The 18,199-nt window shown below is 36.6% G+C and overlaps 1 protein-coding gene across 1 annotated transcript in view; it reads left to right on the top strand.

Moving 5' to 3' along the window:
- The window catches only part of FRK (fyn related Src family tyrosine kinase), an 86,272-nt gene that overhangs the window by 58,206 nt on the left and 9,867 nt on the right, over positions 1 to 18,199 (top strand). The window contains exons 3-4 of the mRNA XM_054568901.1: positions 13,332 to 13,495; positions 15,193 to 15,361. Of these exons, the coding sequence (XP_054424876.1) occupies positions 13,332 to 13,495; positions 15,193 to 15,361 (333 nt within the window). The remainder of the gene's footprint in view (positions 1 to 13,331; positions 13,496 to 15,192; positions 15,362 to 18,199) is intronic.

Here is an 18,199-nt window from a genome sequence, read left to right as displayed (position 1 = left end):
TCAGAATGGCATTTACATTGGCACTAACAGTATGTGCAAATCGCAGAAACAGGAATCCGGATGGGGCAGTCAGGAAATTACAGGTAAGCGTTTATACCTTAAGATGGGTGCCACAAAGAACTCTGTTAAGGCAGCTGAGCTCTAGGCAGTGGAAGAACTTTAAAAATAATATTAAGTTCAGATTTATATCTTAAAAGCCTACTCTGATGACTGTGGAAGGTGGATGTGATGCTAGAGATAGGGAAAACAGTGTATGAGCTTACTGTAGGAGTCCAGGAGAGAGAAGCTTAGGGCTCCTTCCACAGGGAGGTGGCAGTGGGAGTGGCACTGGGTGTCCTACTTGGACACCCACTTGGTCAGAGATGAGATGTCAGGGAGAGGGAGGAACTGAGGGTGACCCCCAACTCTCTCGCTTTATTGTCTGGGTTTCAGGAGGGCAGTATTACTCATCGAGATAGAATATTTAAGCTGGGGAGAAACTTGGGGAATAAGATAATAAGATAGTAACTAATATTTTGACTTGGTTCCTTTGAGGTAGGTGCCTGCAGGGTTGTAGAAGACCAGGGTGAGGTCCATGTTGGAGAGACAGACGAGGGAGTCATCCCAGGTTCATGGCAGTCAGCGGAAGCTAAATGTCTGCAACACAACCAGTAACAGTTGTGAGAGGCTATACGATTTCTGATACGGAAGGAGCAGAGGAGGCGGAGAAGCCTGAGAAGCAGTACGAAGAAAAGTAGAATCATGGTATTAGATGCAGCCAAATGTTGCAGGGAGGGAATGTTCAACCTCTGTTTCCCTTAAAAGGTGTCAGTTGCAGAAACAGGCTTGATCTGCTACTTATCATTTTATTATGAAATAGTAGCAGTAAGCTGACTTGCTTCCAGAGTTGTGATCAGCGCCTTACGAGAGCTACCTAAACCTCCTTGCTGTTTGGCAATAGAGGGAGCCATTCGGTGAAGGGATTTAGAGTGTGGGATTCATAGTCTCATTGTCTGGTTTTGAATCATAGCACTAATATTTACCTGCTTTGTACACAGGAACGAATGACTTAATCTCTCTACACATTTTAGTTTCTCTTCTGTAAAGTGATGAAAATAATATCCATATCCCATAGGGGTGTTATGAGGATTAAAGAAAATATTACATAAATAAACACTTAGCACAGTACTTGCTTAAGGTAAGGGCTCGATAAAAATCCAACTGCTTTTATTATTATTGCATAAACAATGCTACCTTTTGCACAGAAAGTTAGAGGTGTTGACCCATTTTGCATTGGAACATGTGCTTTGAACTGTTTTTTTCTGGAAGTAGAGATGGATCATGCTGAGTATTCACAGTTGTTCACCTGGTTCACCCTGAACTAATAATAAGAGTTATTAGGAAGACAGTTAGTCAGGCTTCGAAGTGCAGGCTGGGCCTAAGAGATGGTTTGTCTTTATGTGAAGTGTTTACCTGAACTATGTTTGCACTGAGCGTTAACAAATGAAACTAATTCTAAATTGACAGAGCCTGCCTTGCATAACCTTCATCTAATACTTGTCTGAAATAAAAAGCAGGAACATAGCTTATATCATGGGTCCTCATTCAATATGAAGAAATTTCCAAGAATGAGAGCTATCTGCTTTTGGAAATGCAAATGAATAATGAGCAAATTACCAATAGATGTCTTGCATGTGCAAAAACAATGAAAAAATGGTAGGAGACAATGTTCAGCTAAGAAAATGAATTACTTAATACACAGTAAGTCCCTTGTATTTTCATAGGAAGATAAATGTTGATTCCAAGCTATTTTAATCACCATACATTACATTTCTCCATGAATTTCATGTTCATTCTGTTTAACACGTCTGCTAATTACTGAAACTGGATGAGGAGGAGAGGAATTCAGGGAACCTTCCTGGGAATTGGAAGAGAATTTATAGGGGGGAGGGAAAAGATGGCGTTCAGAAAGCTTTGAGATCTAAGATGCCTACCAAGAAATTAGCAAATTATTATTTTCTTTAAAAAACAGGAAACAGGAAGTAAGTGGTTAAAGGTTCTACTGTTCCTACTGTGGTCACATGACACTCTCAGTGGCTAGATGTGGGTTCCAGCCCTGCAAACAACCAGCAGCTCATTTCAGGCCTCTGGGCTTTGTTTTTCTCATCAGTAAAAAAAGAATTTAGACTAAATTATTTGTAAACTTTCTGGTCGTTCCCATATCATAGTCTCTTTTCTATGTCTTTTTCTTGACAAAAGAGTAGAATTTGCAAAGGCTGTTTAGTATAGGATTGCTATTTCTGGGGAATTTTTTAAAGTTTGTAGCTCCTACGAGGAGTGTCAAACCTCTTGTGAACAGAAACTTTAGAGTCCATTCCACTGTTGGATAGTTAATTTCATTAGAAATTCTTTTCTATGTTTAGTAGATGTGTCATTTCACTTGATTATTTATTATTTCATTTGTGCATGTGTTTATTTACTTCTATAAAAGGTTTCAGGCTGGCTTACATTGCAGGAGCAGTATAGAATAAAGCTAAACATAAAAAAAAAAAAAGACAAAACCAATGAAAAAGAACAGAGAAATAGATCTTGCTGAGCCGGTAAGGGGAGATAATTATCACAGTTTAGGAGTCCGGTTAGCTAGGGGAGGATCTCTGGGAGATAAGGCAAAAAGGGAAACAGTGATTCTCACTGGCTTATGTGAGAAGAGATGCATTATGATTTCAAGCATGAAGTTCAAAGAGATATCAGTTCATGTGTGTCTTTATATAAAGACTATCAAGGATCATAATAGACAGTGTGGACATTGTCTCAGGTGGTTAATTCTCATGTTGCCTCTCTCAAAACGCTGGAAACCTTGTGTATATGTCCCTATTTTAAAGTCCCTATACTTTCATCACATTTGAGTTGGAAACAGAGTAAAATATGCACAAACTTGCCAATCTAACACAGCTATTTTCATGTTGGCAAATTTAATCATCTTTGCCCCTATGCAATTGTTCTTTTTATAAGGAACCTCATAGCTGGTTTCCTTTAGTGGTAAATGACCCCAGGTCATGTGTATTGCCAGATGTATCCTCATGCTTACAATTATATTATTCTCTCCATTTTGTATCCCACTTATTTCACTTAACACAATGTTTTTTTTCTTGTTACTCTATAATTTTTATGATATATTTTTAACTCTTAATTTTAAGATTCATTACAATTTGAGTCACTTAATGCTATAAAAATGCTGCAGTAAACATCTTTATGTAGACAGCTTTTTCTATTTTGGATGATGAACTCTGTTTAGCTTCCCATACAAATGCTTTTATTGAATTTTATGTTGGAAATGAGCCCACATTAATGGGCCCAACCCTTTGAAGTGTGTTGGTGTGGTTATTATTAAGAATGTTGATGATGATATTGCTCATTGCATTTTCTGTTTTCTTTCTGAGGACCTATGTGAGAAATATCTTTCTCAATTCACTACCAGGAGTGGTGTTTTCTTTTTGTTGTTTTTGTTTTGAGTAACAGTTTGTTAGTCTTTTTCTTCAGGGAATCAGGTGACTGAATGTGTTTCTCTCTTGACTATGGGCTCTAGAAATGCAGAGAGCCAAATCTTTGCCCCGCTCAACCGGGCATGAACCGAAGCTAAAGAATACCTCACATAAAGCACATCTGTCCTGTTCCTGGAGTCGTTGTCCTCTCCTTTCCTTTTTTTTCCTATTTCCTTCATCCATTTATTTAAATTAAAAAAAAATTTCATAGTTTATGCAAGTCTCTGGATCTTTCTGGAACCATGCAGAGATATAACTAAATAAATGCATGCGAGAGTTGGAATATTTCCTTGGGGTAAGTTTTGAAAAGTAAAAGCACTGGCTCTCACGTCGCAGTAAATCTGAACCTAGTGAAAGATTTTCTGTAGGAAACTGAGCTAATATAATCCAGTGATGTAAATTCCTGGTGATTTATTGTAGATCTAATACAGGGTGAGAAGTTGAGTCCTGAGAGGAATAAAGAGTCAAGTTGTTTCTCAGGGACTTTCTCTGCAATATCATGCTGCGAAGGCAGCTTTCATGTGATACTGAGGTAGGTATTTTTAACTTAAATTATCTGACAAAATACTGATGTACAGTTATGTATGGTTAATTAAAGAGATACTCATCTTTAGATTTCATATGTAAACAATGAAGTTGAAATTCTATTCTGAAAATTTAACAGCCAACTTTCATAAGGTATTGGTCTATTTTTATAAAGATTTCCAGGGGTGTCCAACTATCGGCGTCTCTGGGCCACATTGGATGAAGAAGAGTTCCCTTGGGCCATGCATTAAATACATCGCAACATGTCATTACAAAAAAAAAAAAAATCTCATAATGTTTTAAGTAAATTTATAACTTTCATTGGGCCACAAGCTGGACACCCCTGATAGACTATACAGTTCTTGAGGATAAGACCACTATTTTTCTTAAAAATATCATTACTATTTGGACAGATATATGGTTAAGACTCATGATTTTTATGCTATATAATATATAAAAGAGGTCATCTATTTTTGTGTGTAGGGTTTGATTATGTCATCTTTGACTGTAGAGCACCTCAGCTGGTCTCCTAGATCAGTAACAATCCTGTAAGACCTCAGGACATGAGAGCTATCAGATGTTTCCTCAAAGAGCTTTTTAAGTAAGTTTTTTTGACTAACCTAACATAGACATTCCCTTAATAGGTCTTCACTTAACTCAACCTACCAGTTTAACAGTCAAACTTACTGACTGATGTCCATAGCATAGTGAATATGCTGAGCGGGAAGCAGGCATCCTAGGGGGCCTACTATTTGAGTTGTATGTATAGAAAGAGTTAGTCCTGTTTGTTTCCTTTGGTTTCAGTGGATTTTTTTTTTCCCTCAGAAAAGGAGAGAAAAACTCTTCTACCTGATATACCTTAATATTTTAAGACAGATGTACTTTCTTCTTTCCAAACTACATACTGGTATCCTGTTCTATTTGCTATAGAACGAAATGCAATTTGAAATGTGTGTGTCTTGAATTTTGTTTTAGTGGAGGATACAATATAATAATTCAATTAAAGGTTATTTACTTATTGGTTTAGACCAACCTTAATATAATTTGTGAGGCAATGGTATGGAAAAAGTTACCATGATTATTTTTGTAATAGTTTTAAAATATACAAACAAACCTTCCACAGAAAAACCAAATACACAGTAGTTTACAAGTGCAGGGGTTCTCTCACACAGAATTAATAGTAATTTCTTCACTTCATATGTTTGGTTGTCACTGTGTTATATAACCATTATTGTTCAAAGAGTGGAAAATTTTACTTTGGAAGTGGCTCTCTTTTGCTGCTAATGCTTTTTGATAATACTGATATTCTAATATAGTACTCACACATTGGACATTTAGATATATCTATCATCCTTTGTGAATAATGACACTCGAACTATCCCTATGGGGGGGTATATAGATAAGATCATTATTCTCATTCTCTAGATAAGGAAACTGAAATGAAATTCCTTGCCTAAGGTCAAAGAACAAATCACTGGCAGAATAAGATTAGGGCAGTGAGTTCTTGATTTTCAATCTTTTGCTCAATCATCTAAGTCTTATTGTTTCCCTCAGCATGGGAACAGATTATTATCAGTCAGCAGGAATAAGCCTATGCCCAAATGATGCCAGAGGGCCAGCTGAGAAATAAAAACAGGCTCAATCAGCCATTTGTTTATCTATACAATGTCAAACTCCTTGTTATACTGATATTTTTCACTGAGTGTACTAGGTTGTCTTTGTGCTCCAGACACGTACTCTAACTTTGTATGTATTGTATTCAAAATTTAATTTCTGGAAGTTCTATCTTTTAAGCCAATGGGGAAGGGGGTAAGATTGAATGTGGGAGGTGGGGGTGGGTGGGGTGGGGGAGAGTGGTGGGGGAAAATGGGACAACTGCAGTTGAACGACAACAACAAAAAATAAACAAACAGGCAAACAAACAGAAATCCTAACTTTGGAATATCATGGATTTCATAATGATTTAATATGTTCTGAATAATACATCAGTGGTGTGGTAGAGTGGGGACAGGACTCTGAACTGCCGTTTGGTAAAATCTCACAACACTGTCCTGTTTATACCACGAGAGACAGTATAAAATAAGATGCTGCCACTAGGAGAAAGTTGGGCTTCCATATCAGCCATCAACTACTTAAAAAAGCACTGGGCCTGCAAATAGCGCTGAAATCACAAGGCTCCACTGATGTCACATGAATTCCCCAGAATCAGTTACTCTGTGCGTGAAGCTGGCCAAATGGTCAGGTGACTTATATCAGAGTCCCTATAGAAATTTATGAGCAGAAATAGTTGAATTCTTTCAATATTCAACAAACCTTTATTGTACTCCTCATACGTGCTTACCTAGATCTTTGCAATATATCCTAATTTTTGGACATGTTCTGGTAGACTAATCAGTGGACGGGTGAAACATTTTTCTGTAGGCCAAACTGCATACATGAGAGTCAAGATGTAAACTCAGGATATGCCTGGCCTTTAGCTCAGTTCATTCAATCATGATACTGAGTTTTTTGATGGATGATTCCATTTTATTTTATAGTTAGCCTTATATATTTTTACAGTTGAACTACTAAGATGCTTAACTAATTTGAACTCACAGTAATTCTTAATGAGAATGACACAAGTGTTATCATTCACTTCTGGTGTATAAAACTTGGAGTAGGTTTGGTTCAATATTAAAGATTATAGTGACCCAGAAAAGAAATAGAAAATTTATTTCCTTCTAGTTCTGAGACCCTCTGAATTCAATCTTTATTCAGAATGTCAATGAAAATGTGTGGACTCACTACTGACAAATTAAAACCACTTTTAAAAATCAATCATATATTTTGGATTTGATTATTCAGAAACACAATATTAACACAGCCTTCATCCTGACTATAATGTATTGAATTTCCTTGATGTAGCTCCTGTGATCTAATTTTTAAATGTATATCTTTCAATCTTGTTTAGATTGAAAACTTGAATGAACCACATAAAAATACCCTTGATGTCAGCAAGAGATGGAGCAGTTATTTCTGTGTTATGTTGCAAAAAGATAAATTGGATATAAACATGAATGACTATGATAGTATTTATGTCCTCAGGCTAAATTTGTTTTCCTCCCTTTAAAAAAGAAAATTTCAGGAAGTCTTGTCCTGAAAGTATTTGTATAATTACCTATTTAATTTTGCGGCTGATATTCCAGAAGCTTATATTTCACTGAAAATCCAGAAGTCAGTGACATCATTAATCCACCTCACAGATGTTTATGTTGGTGGTTACTTTGTGACAAGCTCTAGATGGGTACTAGACTAAGACAGCAGAGCCTTTGCTCTATGTGGAGCTACTTCTACTGAGATAAATACCATCACAGGACATTAGAAATATGTAAATACCATTAAACAGGAGCGGGGGAGGGGTATATTCCTTTAGGTGGGTGCAGAAGGCTGGTTCTGAGGATATAAATTGAGACTGGAAGGAAGGTGTTGGTTACTAGAAGATTCATAGGAAAAGCTTTCTAGTGGCATTCAAGGCTCTGAGTTGAGAATTAAGTATTGTGAAAGGGCTAAAAAAAGAAACGGGAATTGAAAGAGGGCAACCAATGGCCATTAGAAATGTTGGAACACTAAGGTGGAAACATTTGGAAATGTGAAGATTTCCTACAGCCTGCTCTTTTATTTTTAATGACGAAGAATCAGAGGCTCAGTGTGATTAACATGTTTTGGTCATATACTAGTTAAATTGTAACCTAGTACTCCCATCTCCTCATCTTTAGCCTTTTCACTTAAATACAATTACTTTTATTGTGCTTGACAACTCTGGATGTATTACACAGTATTGGGTTTTACAACTGAGGGTTTAAGCCTTTATCTGCAATAGTTGGCAAATATTTATTTCGGCTTTCTTTATAATTGATATCAATCATTGTGACTTTCATCACTCATTAGGAAAATCCCAAAAAGTACTTTAACCCTTCAGTCATCTATTGACTTTAGTCTCTAGCTTGGAAATCATTAGGTCTTTTGTGATGCACTTATAAAAGGAATTCCTAAGTTTATGTTTAATTTCCATGTAGTCAATTTGGAACCAGATATTGCCCATCTTGTTTGTATGTGGGATTTCTTTTATTGCTTTTCATCATTTCCAATTATAGACCTGTTGGCTAGCTAGACATCTCAGCTATAATTTTTGCCCTTTTCTTTTTAGTAAGTGGCAAAGTTTGAATTTTCTGGACAATAATTTATATAAACTGCAGATATACTTCATATTTAGCTACATTTCTACTTCTAATATTTTATTACTTTAATAAAATGTAATAAATGAAATGACCTGGGGCTAATATTTTTCACAGCTTTCTTTGATATTTTGCTTGCCTTTTAATCCATATGTAGGAATCTGTTATGAACTTAGCTCTATATCTTAAGAAAACCCTTTTATTTAGTGATGATTATACAGGCCAATTACCATTGTCCAAAGTCATAGTTAGTGGGAATGCTAACTTGGCAAATCAGAGAGCACAAGAATGTGCTCCATATTCCTAAAAAAAATTGTACTTTAAGAACCTTATATTGCTTTTGGAGGAGCTAAGTATACTCTTGCTTTCTGTATTTTAATATAAAAAAAGAAAGTAAAATATTTTTCTACATGTGGATGTGTTTTTTTTCATTTTTACTGAAGTATAACTGACAAAATTGTAAAATACTTTAAGTGTACAGTATGATTTGGTATATGTATACATTGCAAAAGGATTCCTCTGTTGAGTTAATAACACATTGCATACTTATCTTTTCTGTGTGAGATTATTTAAGTTCCACTCTCAGCAAATTTCAATTATACAATACAATATTATCAACTATTGGCACAATTTTATACACCATATCTTCAGATTTATTCATCTTCTAGCTGAAAGTTTGCATCCTTTTACCAACCTTTCCCAATTCTTAGCACTCCCTTGCCCCTGGAAACTACATTTTTACACAATGCTTCTATAAATTCATTCCCTTTTTAAAGATTACTTATGTAAGTGACACTATAAAGTGTTTGTCTTTCTCTGTTTGGCTTATATCACTTTGTACAATGCTCTCCAGTTTCATTCATGTTTTTGCAAATGACAGCATTTCCTTCTTTTTAAAGGCTGAATAATATCCCATGACATAAATATATAATATTTACCTTAATAGCTTCAGCATGCACCATCACGTAACTCTTTGGGGACTTGATCTGTCCATGAACTAGAGTAAACGACCATTTTTTAAAAAAAAATTGTTATTCTGTTACAGCTGTCCCAATTTTTCTTCCTTTACCGTCCCCCACCCAGCCTACGCCCTGGTCCCACAGTCAGTCCCCACTCTGTTATCCATGGCATGGGTCATTCATACAAAGTCTTGGACTAGACCCTTCCCAGTCTTTCCACTGTATGACACCGCGCTCCCCGCCTCGGGCTGCTCTCAGTCTGGTCTATGTTTCCATCTCTGGTTCTATTTTGCTTGTTAGTTTATTTTGTGTATTAGATTCTTCTCATAAGTGAGATCACATGGTGTTTGTCTTTCACCAACTGGTTTATTTCACTTAGCATAATATTCTCCAGTTTCATCTTCCCTGAGGACAATCATTTTTTCATATTTTAAAAATTGATTTCTGACACACATAATAGAAGTGTACAATTCATAAAAGTCTATTCATTCACAAAGTGAATATACTCATATAACCTGTGCCCAGTTAAGAAATAAAATGTTACCAACATACCAGTCTAACTCTTAGTATCAATAGTTTTCCTTCTTTTTATGCCTTTAAATAATGGAACAATGTTTTATATTTGTGAGATTCATTCATGCTATTATGTATATTTATATAGGTTTCTTATTTACAAATTTTTGTAGTATTCCACTGGACAAATATAGAACAATTTATTAGTCCATTCTATGGTTGATAGACATGTAGATTGTTTCCAGGTTAAGGTCTTGCAAAAAATGCCACTGAAAGCATTCTTATATATGTGTTTTGGTGAATATACCATGCATTTCTGTTTTTTTGTACTTCGGAGTGCACTTACCACATTATAGGTCTGATTATGTTCAACTTTAGTAGATGATCAAAAACAGTTTTCCCAAGTGGTTGTAAAAATTACAGTTTTCATCAACTCTGTAGAGAGAGAGAATTCTAGTTATTCCACTTCCTTGCTAACACTTGATATTGTCTTTTTTATTATAGCTATTCTGGTTCACACCAATGATTTTTTGAGGAAAATAGCATCCTAGCCGTTGGCATGACCTCAGTAAACCTCTATGCTGAGATTGAGATGTCTTCTTGTCCTTTCCTTTCATGAGAGTATTGCTGCAAGTTGACTGATTATTGAAGCATAAGTTTCTATATTTAGCAAGTCATTCAGAGTATCTGCACTCCTGATAAATGCTGCTTAGTACCTGTCATTAAGTTTGTTAAGTGAAAGAGTAGGTATGAAGACCTTCAGTAAATATTATGAATGCAAGTGCGAAAAACCCCATTCAAACTAGTTTAAAGTGAAAAACTCAATTAATTGGCTTCTGGCTGACACACCAGACTTGGGTGGCTCCAGGGATGAGGCTTCACTTTTCCTATCAAGACTGTTTTTCCACTGAGCAGTCTATCTTAGGCAACCTCTTTCTTTCCCTGAAATGCAAGAATTTTTCTAGTAGCTCCAAACTCCCAGCAGTTAGACAGAAACCAAACCAAAACAACAACAATGATAATTCTCTTACTGTGTTTCTAGAGCTCTCTAATACAAGTCCTGGAATTCAGTCTTCTTGGCCCTGACTGGGCCTTCCGTGTATCAGGGTTGGTACCAGGTCCCTCTGAACCACATGCTCTTAGAGGAGCAATGATTCTTCAAGGGATATTGGGGTGTCATTACCAGAAGAGAGGAGAAAAATGGTTAGTGGCAAGCAAAAACAACAAAATATCCACTACAAGTCAGGTAACTTAAAAAAGGGCAAACGGTCTATTCCTCTAGGTACTATAGGAATTACCCTTGGATTAAGCAAAACTGCTGGAAAATTATATACATAAACTCTATCATTTTAGGGCCTGTGAAACTGCTTTTATTGAAATGTGCTAAGACATTGTGTTATCAGCCTGCATTGAGAGAGTATAATGAATGGCCCTGCAGAATTTCTTGTGTTACAGTCAGATAGTACTGAGGACACTGTTAAGTCTATTTCACTATCCATGTTATAGGATTTCATGGGAGAAAATTCTTCTTGATCTTTCTTTGTATCAAGAAAATTGAACTGTTTATTTCCTCTCTTCCTTTCTCTTCTTTTTTCCTCCCATCCCTTCCCTTCCCTTCCCTCCCCTTCCCTTCCCTTCCCTCTCCTTCCCTTCCCTTCCCTTCCCTCCCCTCCCCTTCCCTTCCCTCCCCTCCCCTCCCTCCCCTCCCCTCCCCTCCCCTCCCTTCCCCTCCCCTCCCCTCCCTCCCCTCCCCTCCCCTCCCTTCCCCTTCCCTTCCCTCCCCTCCCCTCCCCTCCCCTCCCCTTCCCTCCCCTCCCCTCCCCTTCCCTTCCCTTCCCTTCCCTTCCCTTCCCTTCCCTTCCCTTCCCTTCCCTTCCCTTCCCTTCCCTCCCCTTCCCTTCCCTTCCCTTCCCTTCCTTTCCTTTCCCTCTTCTTTTTTGGAATTAAATGACAAAGTTTTTATTCAAGGGTCTTAAGATAGTGTTCTAAAGAAAAAAGTTGAGAATTTTTACAAGTAAAATGTACATTCTTGAGAAAAATCAGTCCTGCATTCTTATCTTCTGGATTGGTCTGAGATGGCGATCTTTCAGATGTCAGGCAGTCTGGGTACTTGAACGTTCTTTCCTAGGTTATTCAGAGGCTTATCTAGAGGCTACAAACACACACATATATGATACATGTGTGAGATATATGATATGTATGTTTTTCAGGCACTGATGTATAAACTCAATGTTTCAAGAGTTTAAGTCCTCGAGCTCATTAAAGTGAAATAAAATAAAATCTATTTCTTATGTTTCAGCCCTTTCTGATGAACATAATTTTGTTGGCTTGGCTACAATCACTCCATTTTGTTTCTTCACTCTTTCCTCATCCCTCTTCCATATTATTTTTATTTTATTTTTAGTGATAATAGTATTACAATTGTCCTACCTTTGCCCCCCCTTGCCCCTTTCTATGTAGCACCCCTCACTCCCTCCGGCGATCCCCCCTCCTTTGTTCATGTCCATGGGACACGCATATAGGTTCATTGGCTACTCCATTTCCTATACTGTTCTTAACATCCCCCTGTTTTGTACCCATCAATTTGTACTTCTTAATCCCTGCGCTTTCTCCCCCATTTCCCCAGACTTCCCCTACTCACGCTGGCCACCATCCCAATGTTCTCCAATCTCTGATAGTGTTTCTGTTCTGCTTGTTTGCTTAATTTGTTTTTTAGATTCAGTTGTTGAGAGTTATATATTTATTGTCATTTTAATGTTCATAGTTTTGATCTTCTTTTCCTTAAATAAATCCCTTTAACATTTCATATAATAATGGTTCGGTGATGATAAACTCCTCTAGCTTTGCCTTGTCTGAGAAGCACTTTGTCTGCTCTTTGATTCTAAATGATAGCTTTGCCGGACAGAGTAATCTAAGTTGTAGGTCCTTGCTTTTCATCACTTTTAATACTCCTTGCTGATCCTTTCTAATCTGCAAAGTTTCTTTTGAGAAATCGGCTGACAGTCTTATGGGAATTCCTTTACATGTAATTAGCTGCTTTTCTATTGCTGTTATTAAAATTCTTTTTTTAATAAATTTTTTTCTTTTTTCTTTATTTAATCTTTGTTGTATATTTTCCCATTATCTTTTAGTTCTATTATTTTTAATTTTTGGCATTTTAGTTATGATGTGTCTTGGTGTGGTCAAGAAGAGTTGAACTGTTTTTAAATACCTTTTGTGATTTTTATCTTATAAATGCTGTGATTTCTGAAACTGATCATGCTTCTTCTTTGCATTGTTAGAATAATAAAGTAAATTTTATGGATTGTTTTAGTCAAATATAACTATACCTCAGTGCAAAGGAGTGATGTTGTTTTGTGCTAACATCACTCCTTTATTTTTATCTTATATTTCCTTTAAATTATGACTTCACAACTCTTTTCTTTTTATTCTGCTATAAGTCCTTTGTAAATTTCCTGAAGTCTTTTCTGAAACAAAGTTGAGAAATAAATAGAATTTGTGAAAATTTCATTTCATGCATTGAAACTGTCACCACAAAATAAGTAAATCTGCTTGGCTTTGGCAAGAAGATTATTAACAGGACCTATTTTGGATTCCAGTTTTATATGGAAGGGTTGTGAAACACTACAGAATCAGAAGACTGGATGAAGGGGGCTTTTTCCTTACTCGGAGAATGACCTTTTCAACACTGAATGAATTTGTGAGCCACTATACCAAGGCAAGCGACGGCCTGTGTGTCAAGCTGGAAAAACCATGCTTAAAGGTGAAATGCTTTCAAGATGTTTTTGTTCGTTTTTGAAGTTAACGTTTTCCCTGCAGATATTGGATATTTTTCATGTGATAGGTCAGTTCAGGGGAAAAAAAAAGTCCTTTGATTACCTAAGGCATAGAAAGGCAGACTATGGCCCAGGTGCCAATACTGTTCCACACTTACATTTGTAAGTGTTATTGGAACACAGACATGCTCATTTATTTACAAATTGTCTTTGCTTTTTTACTGTAGTAGCAGAGTTTAGCAGTTGCAATAGAGGCTGTGGCCCACAAAGCCTGAAATATTTACTATCTCATTCTTTTCAGGAAGTATGCTAACCTTTGACCAAAGGCAATCACTGAAGACAGAAAATATTCATCCTTTGCCCTAAGAAATTAATATGACATCTGCCATTGTAGCACTTAATGATATGGTGGGGGGGGGGGGGAACGTGCCAGAATATAATTCTTACTTAGATCTGTACTAAAAAATATTAATATATAATTACTCGATTGAGTTGTTGGCATGTAGGTATCATTCAACTAACTGTTCTAACAGTTTATTCTTTTGACCTGGCCTGTTTGGTGAGAGAAGATAACATTTACAGATTGTATCTATACCCATCACTATTTAGCTGTTTGCACGCTTTACCTAAATGTATGTAAAGTTAGGTACTGGTCATATACTGTAGTGGGGCAAGCCCTCAGCTCTTCCTCAGAGTCCAGGTCTCACATACTGTAGTGGGACAGTCAGTGCTGCGGTTTCCACCTGGGTGACTGATGAAAACTTCATGATGACACCTGATCAGAATTTTATGGACAAGCAGAAGCTGAAGAATTTTACCCAGTATGTATAGGGTATATTGAGTTAAATTCTACCAGTCAATTCCAGTTAAATTCTAGTAGTCAATTTTGCTATAAAAATGTACATGTTAGTACAGAAATGACCCCACAAGAGTATCTAAGCTCATGCTAGGACATAGCTTAAAAAGATATAGCTTATAGACAAAGCTTATATGCCACGCTTACAAAATACTCAGTTTAACCAATATTGTTAAATTCAGTGGGTAAAAGAGTTTACAAAGAAGCATAGACAACCTTCTCTGTGCTCAAGAGCTGATGACTTGGTGGAGGAGACAATAAATTTCCAATGGTAGATGGTAAACTAGACTATTAACTCTAGGAGAGCAGAGGCCTTGCCTTTTTGGTAGCAGAATGGAACCTAGTTTGTACTTAAAAATATTTATGTATTAAATGAACAAGTAAATGAATTAATGGACAAATAAATGAATTTCAAAAAAGAAAACTAATTATGCAAAAAAAAATATGACACATAAAGTAAATGCTACAGGCCAAAAAGTTTGGGAAGTAATTATGGATGAGGTGGAAACTTCAATTTGGCCTTAAAATTGGGAGGATTTAGCTAGGCCAGGAGGCACAGAGAAATCATGCCAGACCCGTGTGAAGGAGGGATTGGGTGTGGGGCAGGACAGATGGACGGCAGGTGCCTGAGTTAGCAGGACGTGGCGGGGATCAACTTGAAGAAGTAATTATACAGATTCTGCCACACCTGCTTTTCATTTTAAAGTAATTAGAATAAAATTTACAATATTTTGTTTTTTAAAAAAAGCCTTTTTAAAATTATATATTTTCATTCAAAAATTATGAAATCTTATATCTGACAAGTATTTTTATTATTTTGTGACACAGATACAAGTCCCAACTCCTTTTGATTTGTCATACAAAACTGTGGACCAGTGGGAGATAGACCGCAACTCTATACAGCTTCTGAAGCGATTAGGATCCGGTCAGTTTGGTGAAGTGTGGGAAGGCCTGTGGAACAATACTACTCCAGTAGCAGTAAAAACGTTAAAACCAGGTACAAAAATGACAGCGTCCAAAGTTCAATGGCATATGTTGATTTTTCTAATTTCAACTTGCTGCTGTATGTGTCCAGGAGGTCACAGGACAGCCAAATCAGGCACCAGGCAAGTGCTGTGATCACTCTCTGCCTAGGCCTTACAGTCTAAGGCCAAGGCTTTCGACTGTAAGGGCAAGAGCATGCTCCCTGGATAAGCTAAGTCCTAATATATCCCCAATGTAAGATTTCAATAAGGCATCTCTTCTCTAGGGTTAAGACCCAAACCTCCAGTGTCCTTCTTTCCCCCTTTTGTCTAGATTAGGTAAAAAATATTCACTTAAAATATTTAAAAAAATCAGTGGAAACTTGGGGTTAATTCACGTAATGATTATTTTATTACATACTAATTGTATATGGTGAGAGGCAAAGTGGTCCATCTAAAAGACCTCCTATTTGAAATTGTAAGAAGTATTTTTTCTTCCATCTTCTTTTTCCCTGTAGTAAAAATTAAAAGGATACTAAAATCAAAAGTTATTTAATCAGACATTATTTCCTCCATTTTCAAGGTGAGAGGAGAATGTAGAGAGATTAAGTAACTTTCCTAAGGCTTACTAGTCATATAATCTTGAGTAAATTTTAAACTACTTATCTCAGTTTTATCATTTGCAAAATAGAGTTAATAGAGAGGTAATACCAACCTGGCAGGATTGTTATGAAGATTAAATTAGGTCATTAGTGAAAATGGTTTACATAATGTCTGGTTTATAGTACATGGCCAATCAAAACTGTTACAATAATAATCATTATTATTATTAAAGAATTAGTAAAAGGCAAACTTAGAATTTGAACTCACATCTGCTATTATTGCATCACACCCCAGGGAAGCGACATTTCATGAAAATGCAATGTTACTATAGTAGCTCCATATCTACTCCTAATAACATAGGAAAGAATAGTAGCCAGAAGCTAGAACAGAGTTCTCTGGGGACTTCCATTGGTTACCTAGTCCAGAATTCTTACAAGTTTAGAAAGCCACCAGGTGGCAGCACTTGAGCACCTGCTGCTGCTGGCTGGCAGTCTAGTCTAAGACCAAGTTTCTCAAACTGTGTGCCAAGGCACACTAAGGCAACACATTGAATTCACAGGGTATCACAGCATATTTAAAACTTTTGAGATAAACACCTCAAATACTGCACAAACTGCTACAGTATAAAGTACTTTGTAGCTTCAGCATTAGATCATGTTCTATTCCTTTTGCTCACATCTTATCTTTGTGAATCAGGTTTTTGGTGGTTGCTGTGATCAAATGCCTGGTCCACACAAAAATCACTGTGGAACAGAAATGTAGGTAGCAGTGTTGTATCCACTTCCAAGACCCAAGAAATCATGCAGAGCTCAGCAGATGCACATATCCCTTTAGTAATTAATTGTAGTTAAGAATAAAATTTAAAAAATTATTTTTTTGGGATGCAAATACTTCTCAAGTTGTTTGAATTTAACCAAGTAATCAACAGCACTGTTAGATATTCATCTTGGCTAAGGGGCATCTTGAAAAAAGTTACTGAGACAATGAATGTGCCATGAGCCGAGTAAGATCAGGGCCCTCTGGTATAGCAGTGGAGAGCATAAAGTTTGGTCACCTGGCTCTGCCCTCTGTGACTTTGGACAATTTATGAACCTTTTTGAATCTCCTCATCTGAGGGTGAACATTATATTTGTTCCTAATTTATAGGATTTTATAAGGACAAACTGAGTAAATTTACATCAAAGATGCGCAGTGAATTCTTCATAAATGTTAGCTTTGATTTGACCATTGTCAAATTTGTAGGAGTCCAGTCTCAGCACTTATCCCTGCCACATGAAACAGTGGAGGAACACTTTTAAGTGGCCAGATGCCCTGTGAGTACCCCAGGTGAGGACAATTTGTTCCAACACCTGAGATTTCCACAGTCACCGTGTGTTTATGATTTTGAATTCTAATCTTGTTGACAATTGAGACTAAACTTTAATGTCCAATCTAATTTTTTTCCAAAGAAGCAGCAGCTAGCTATTCATCCTAACATTGCTCTCCAAGGAGAGCTTTCTGGAGGTCAAAAAAGAACAAAAAAAAATCAGATTTCTTATATTAAAAAATGTACCATAATAGCTTTCTCTCCAACAGGAATAATTATTATTGATTTACAGTGCAATAGCAGCAAACAGCTTTGGTGATTGGTTAAATGTCTTCACTTCACGGGGGCCATTAATCAATCTTAGCAGCTATTTATTGCTTAGTAGACTACCATACAATAAAGACGAGCCTGAAATCAACTCCCACAGTAGCTTTGACAGGCAGAAATTAATATTTAATGTTGCATTACAAGTGGAGTTGAGATTTGGTCTCCTTTGCTGTGCAGCTGGTCAGCTGTAACCAGTGTAGCCAGCCTTCACCTGCAGAGATATTGTGGTTTCAACTTTTGTGAACAGCCTGATTTAGCAATCATTTGAAAGTCCTATATTCCAAGAATCTATCATCCACCCAAATCATCAACATAGAAACATATTGCATATATATATAAATTGTCTGAATGGTGATCATAATTTCTAGTACCACTGGAAGCTTCATGAATCAGATTATTTTTTTGTGGGTGAGGAGGATCCCATTATATTCATCATTGACCATTGGCCAAACTAGTAACAACCCAGAATAAAGTCCTTTATTATGGTTTGAGTGCCTTTTTTATATTCAGGTCCATTTTGCCACTATGATTCAAGATTTTTATACCATTTCATTATAGGGTGCAAACCAATGGTAGGGATGAAACTGAGGAAGCTCAGAAAAATGTGATGGGAAAAATAGGCCATTTCCCCTTATCT

The sequence above is a fragment of the Pteronotus mesoamericanus genome, unplaced genomic scaffold, assembly GCF_021234165.1.
Source record: "Pteronotus mesoamericanus isolate MK-2021 breed Mesoamerican mustached bat unplaced genomic scaffold, CSHL_Meso_final contig_20, whole genome shotgun sequence".
In the NCBI taxonomy this organism is placed as follows: domain Eukaryota; kingdom Metazoa; phylum Chordata; class Mammalia; order Chiroptera; family Mormoopidae; genus Pteronotus; species Pteronotus mesoamericanus.
This window is presented reverse-complemented; position numbering and strand designations above follow the sequence as displayed.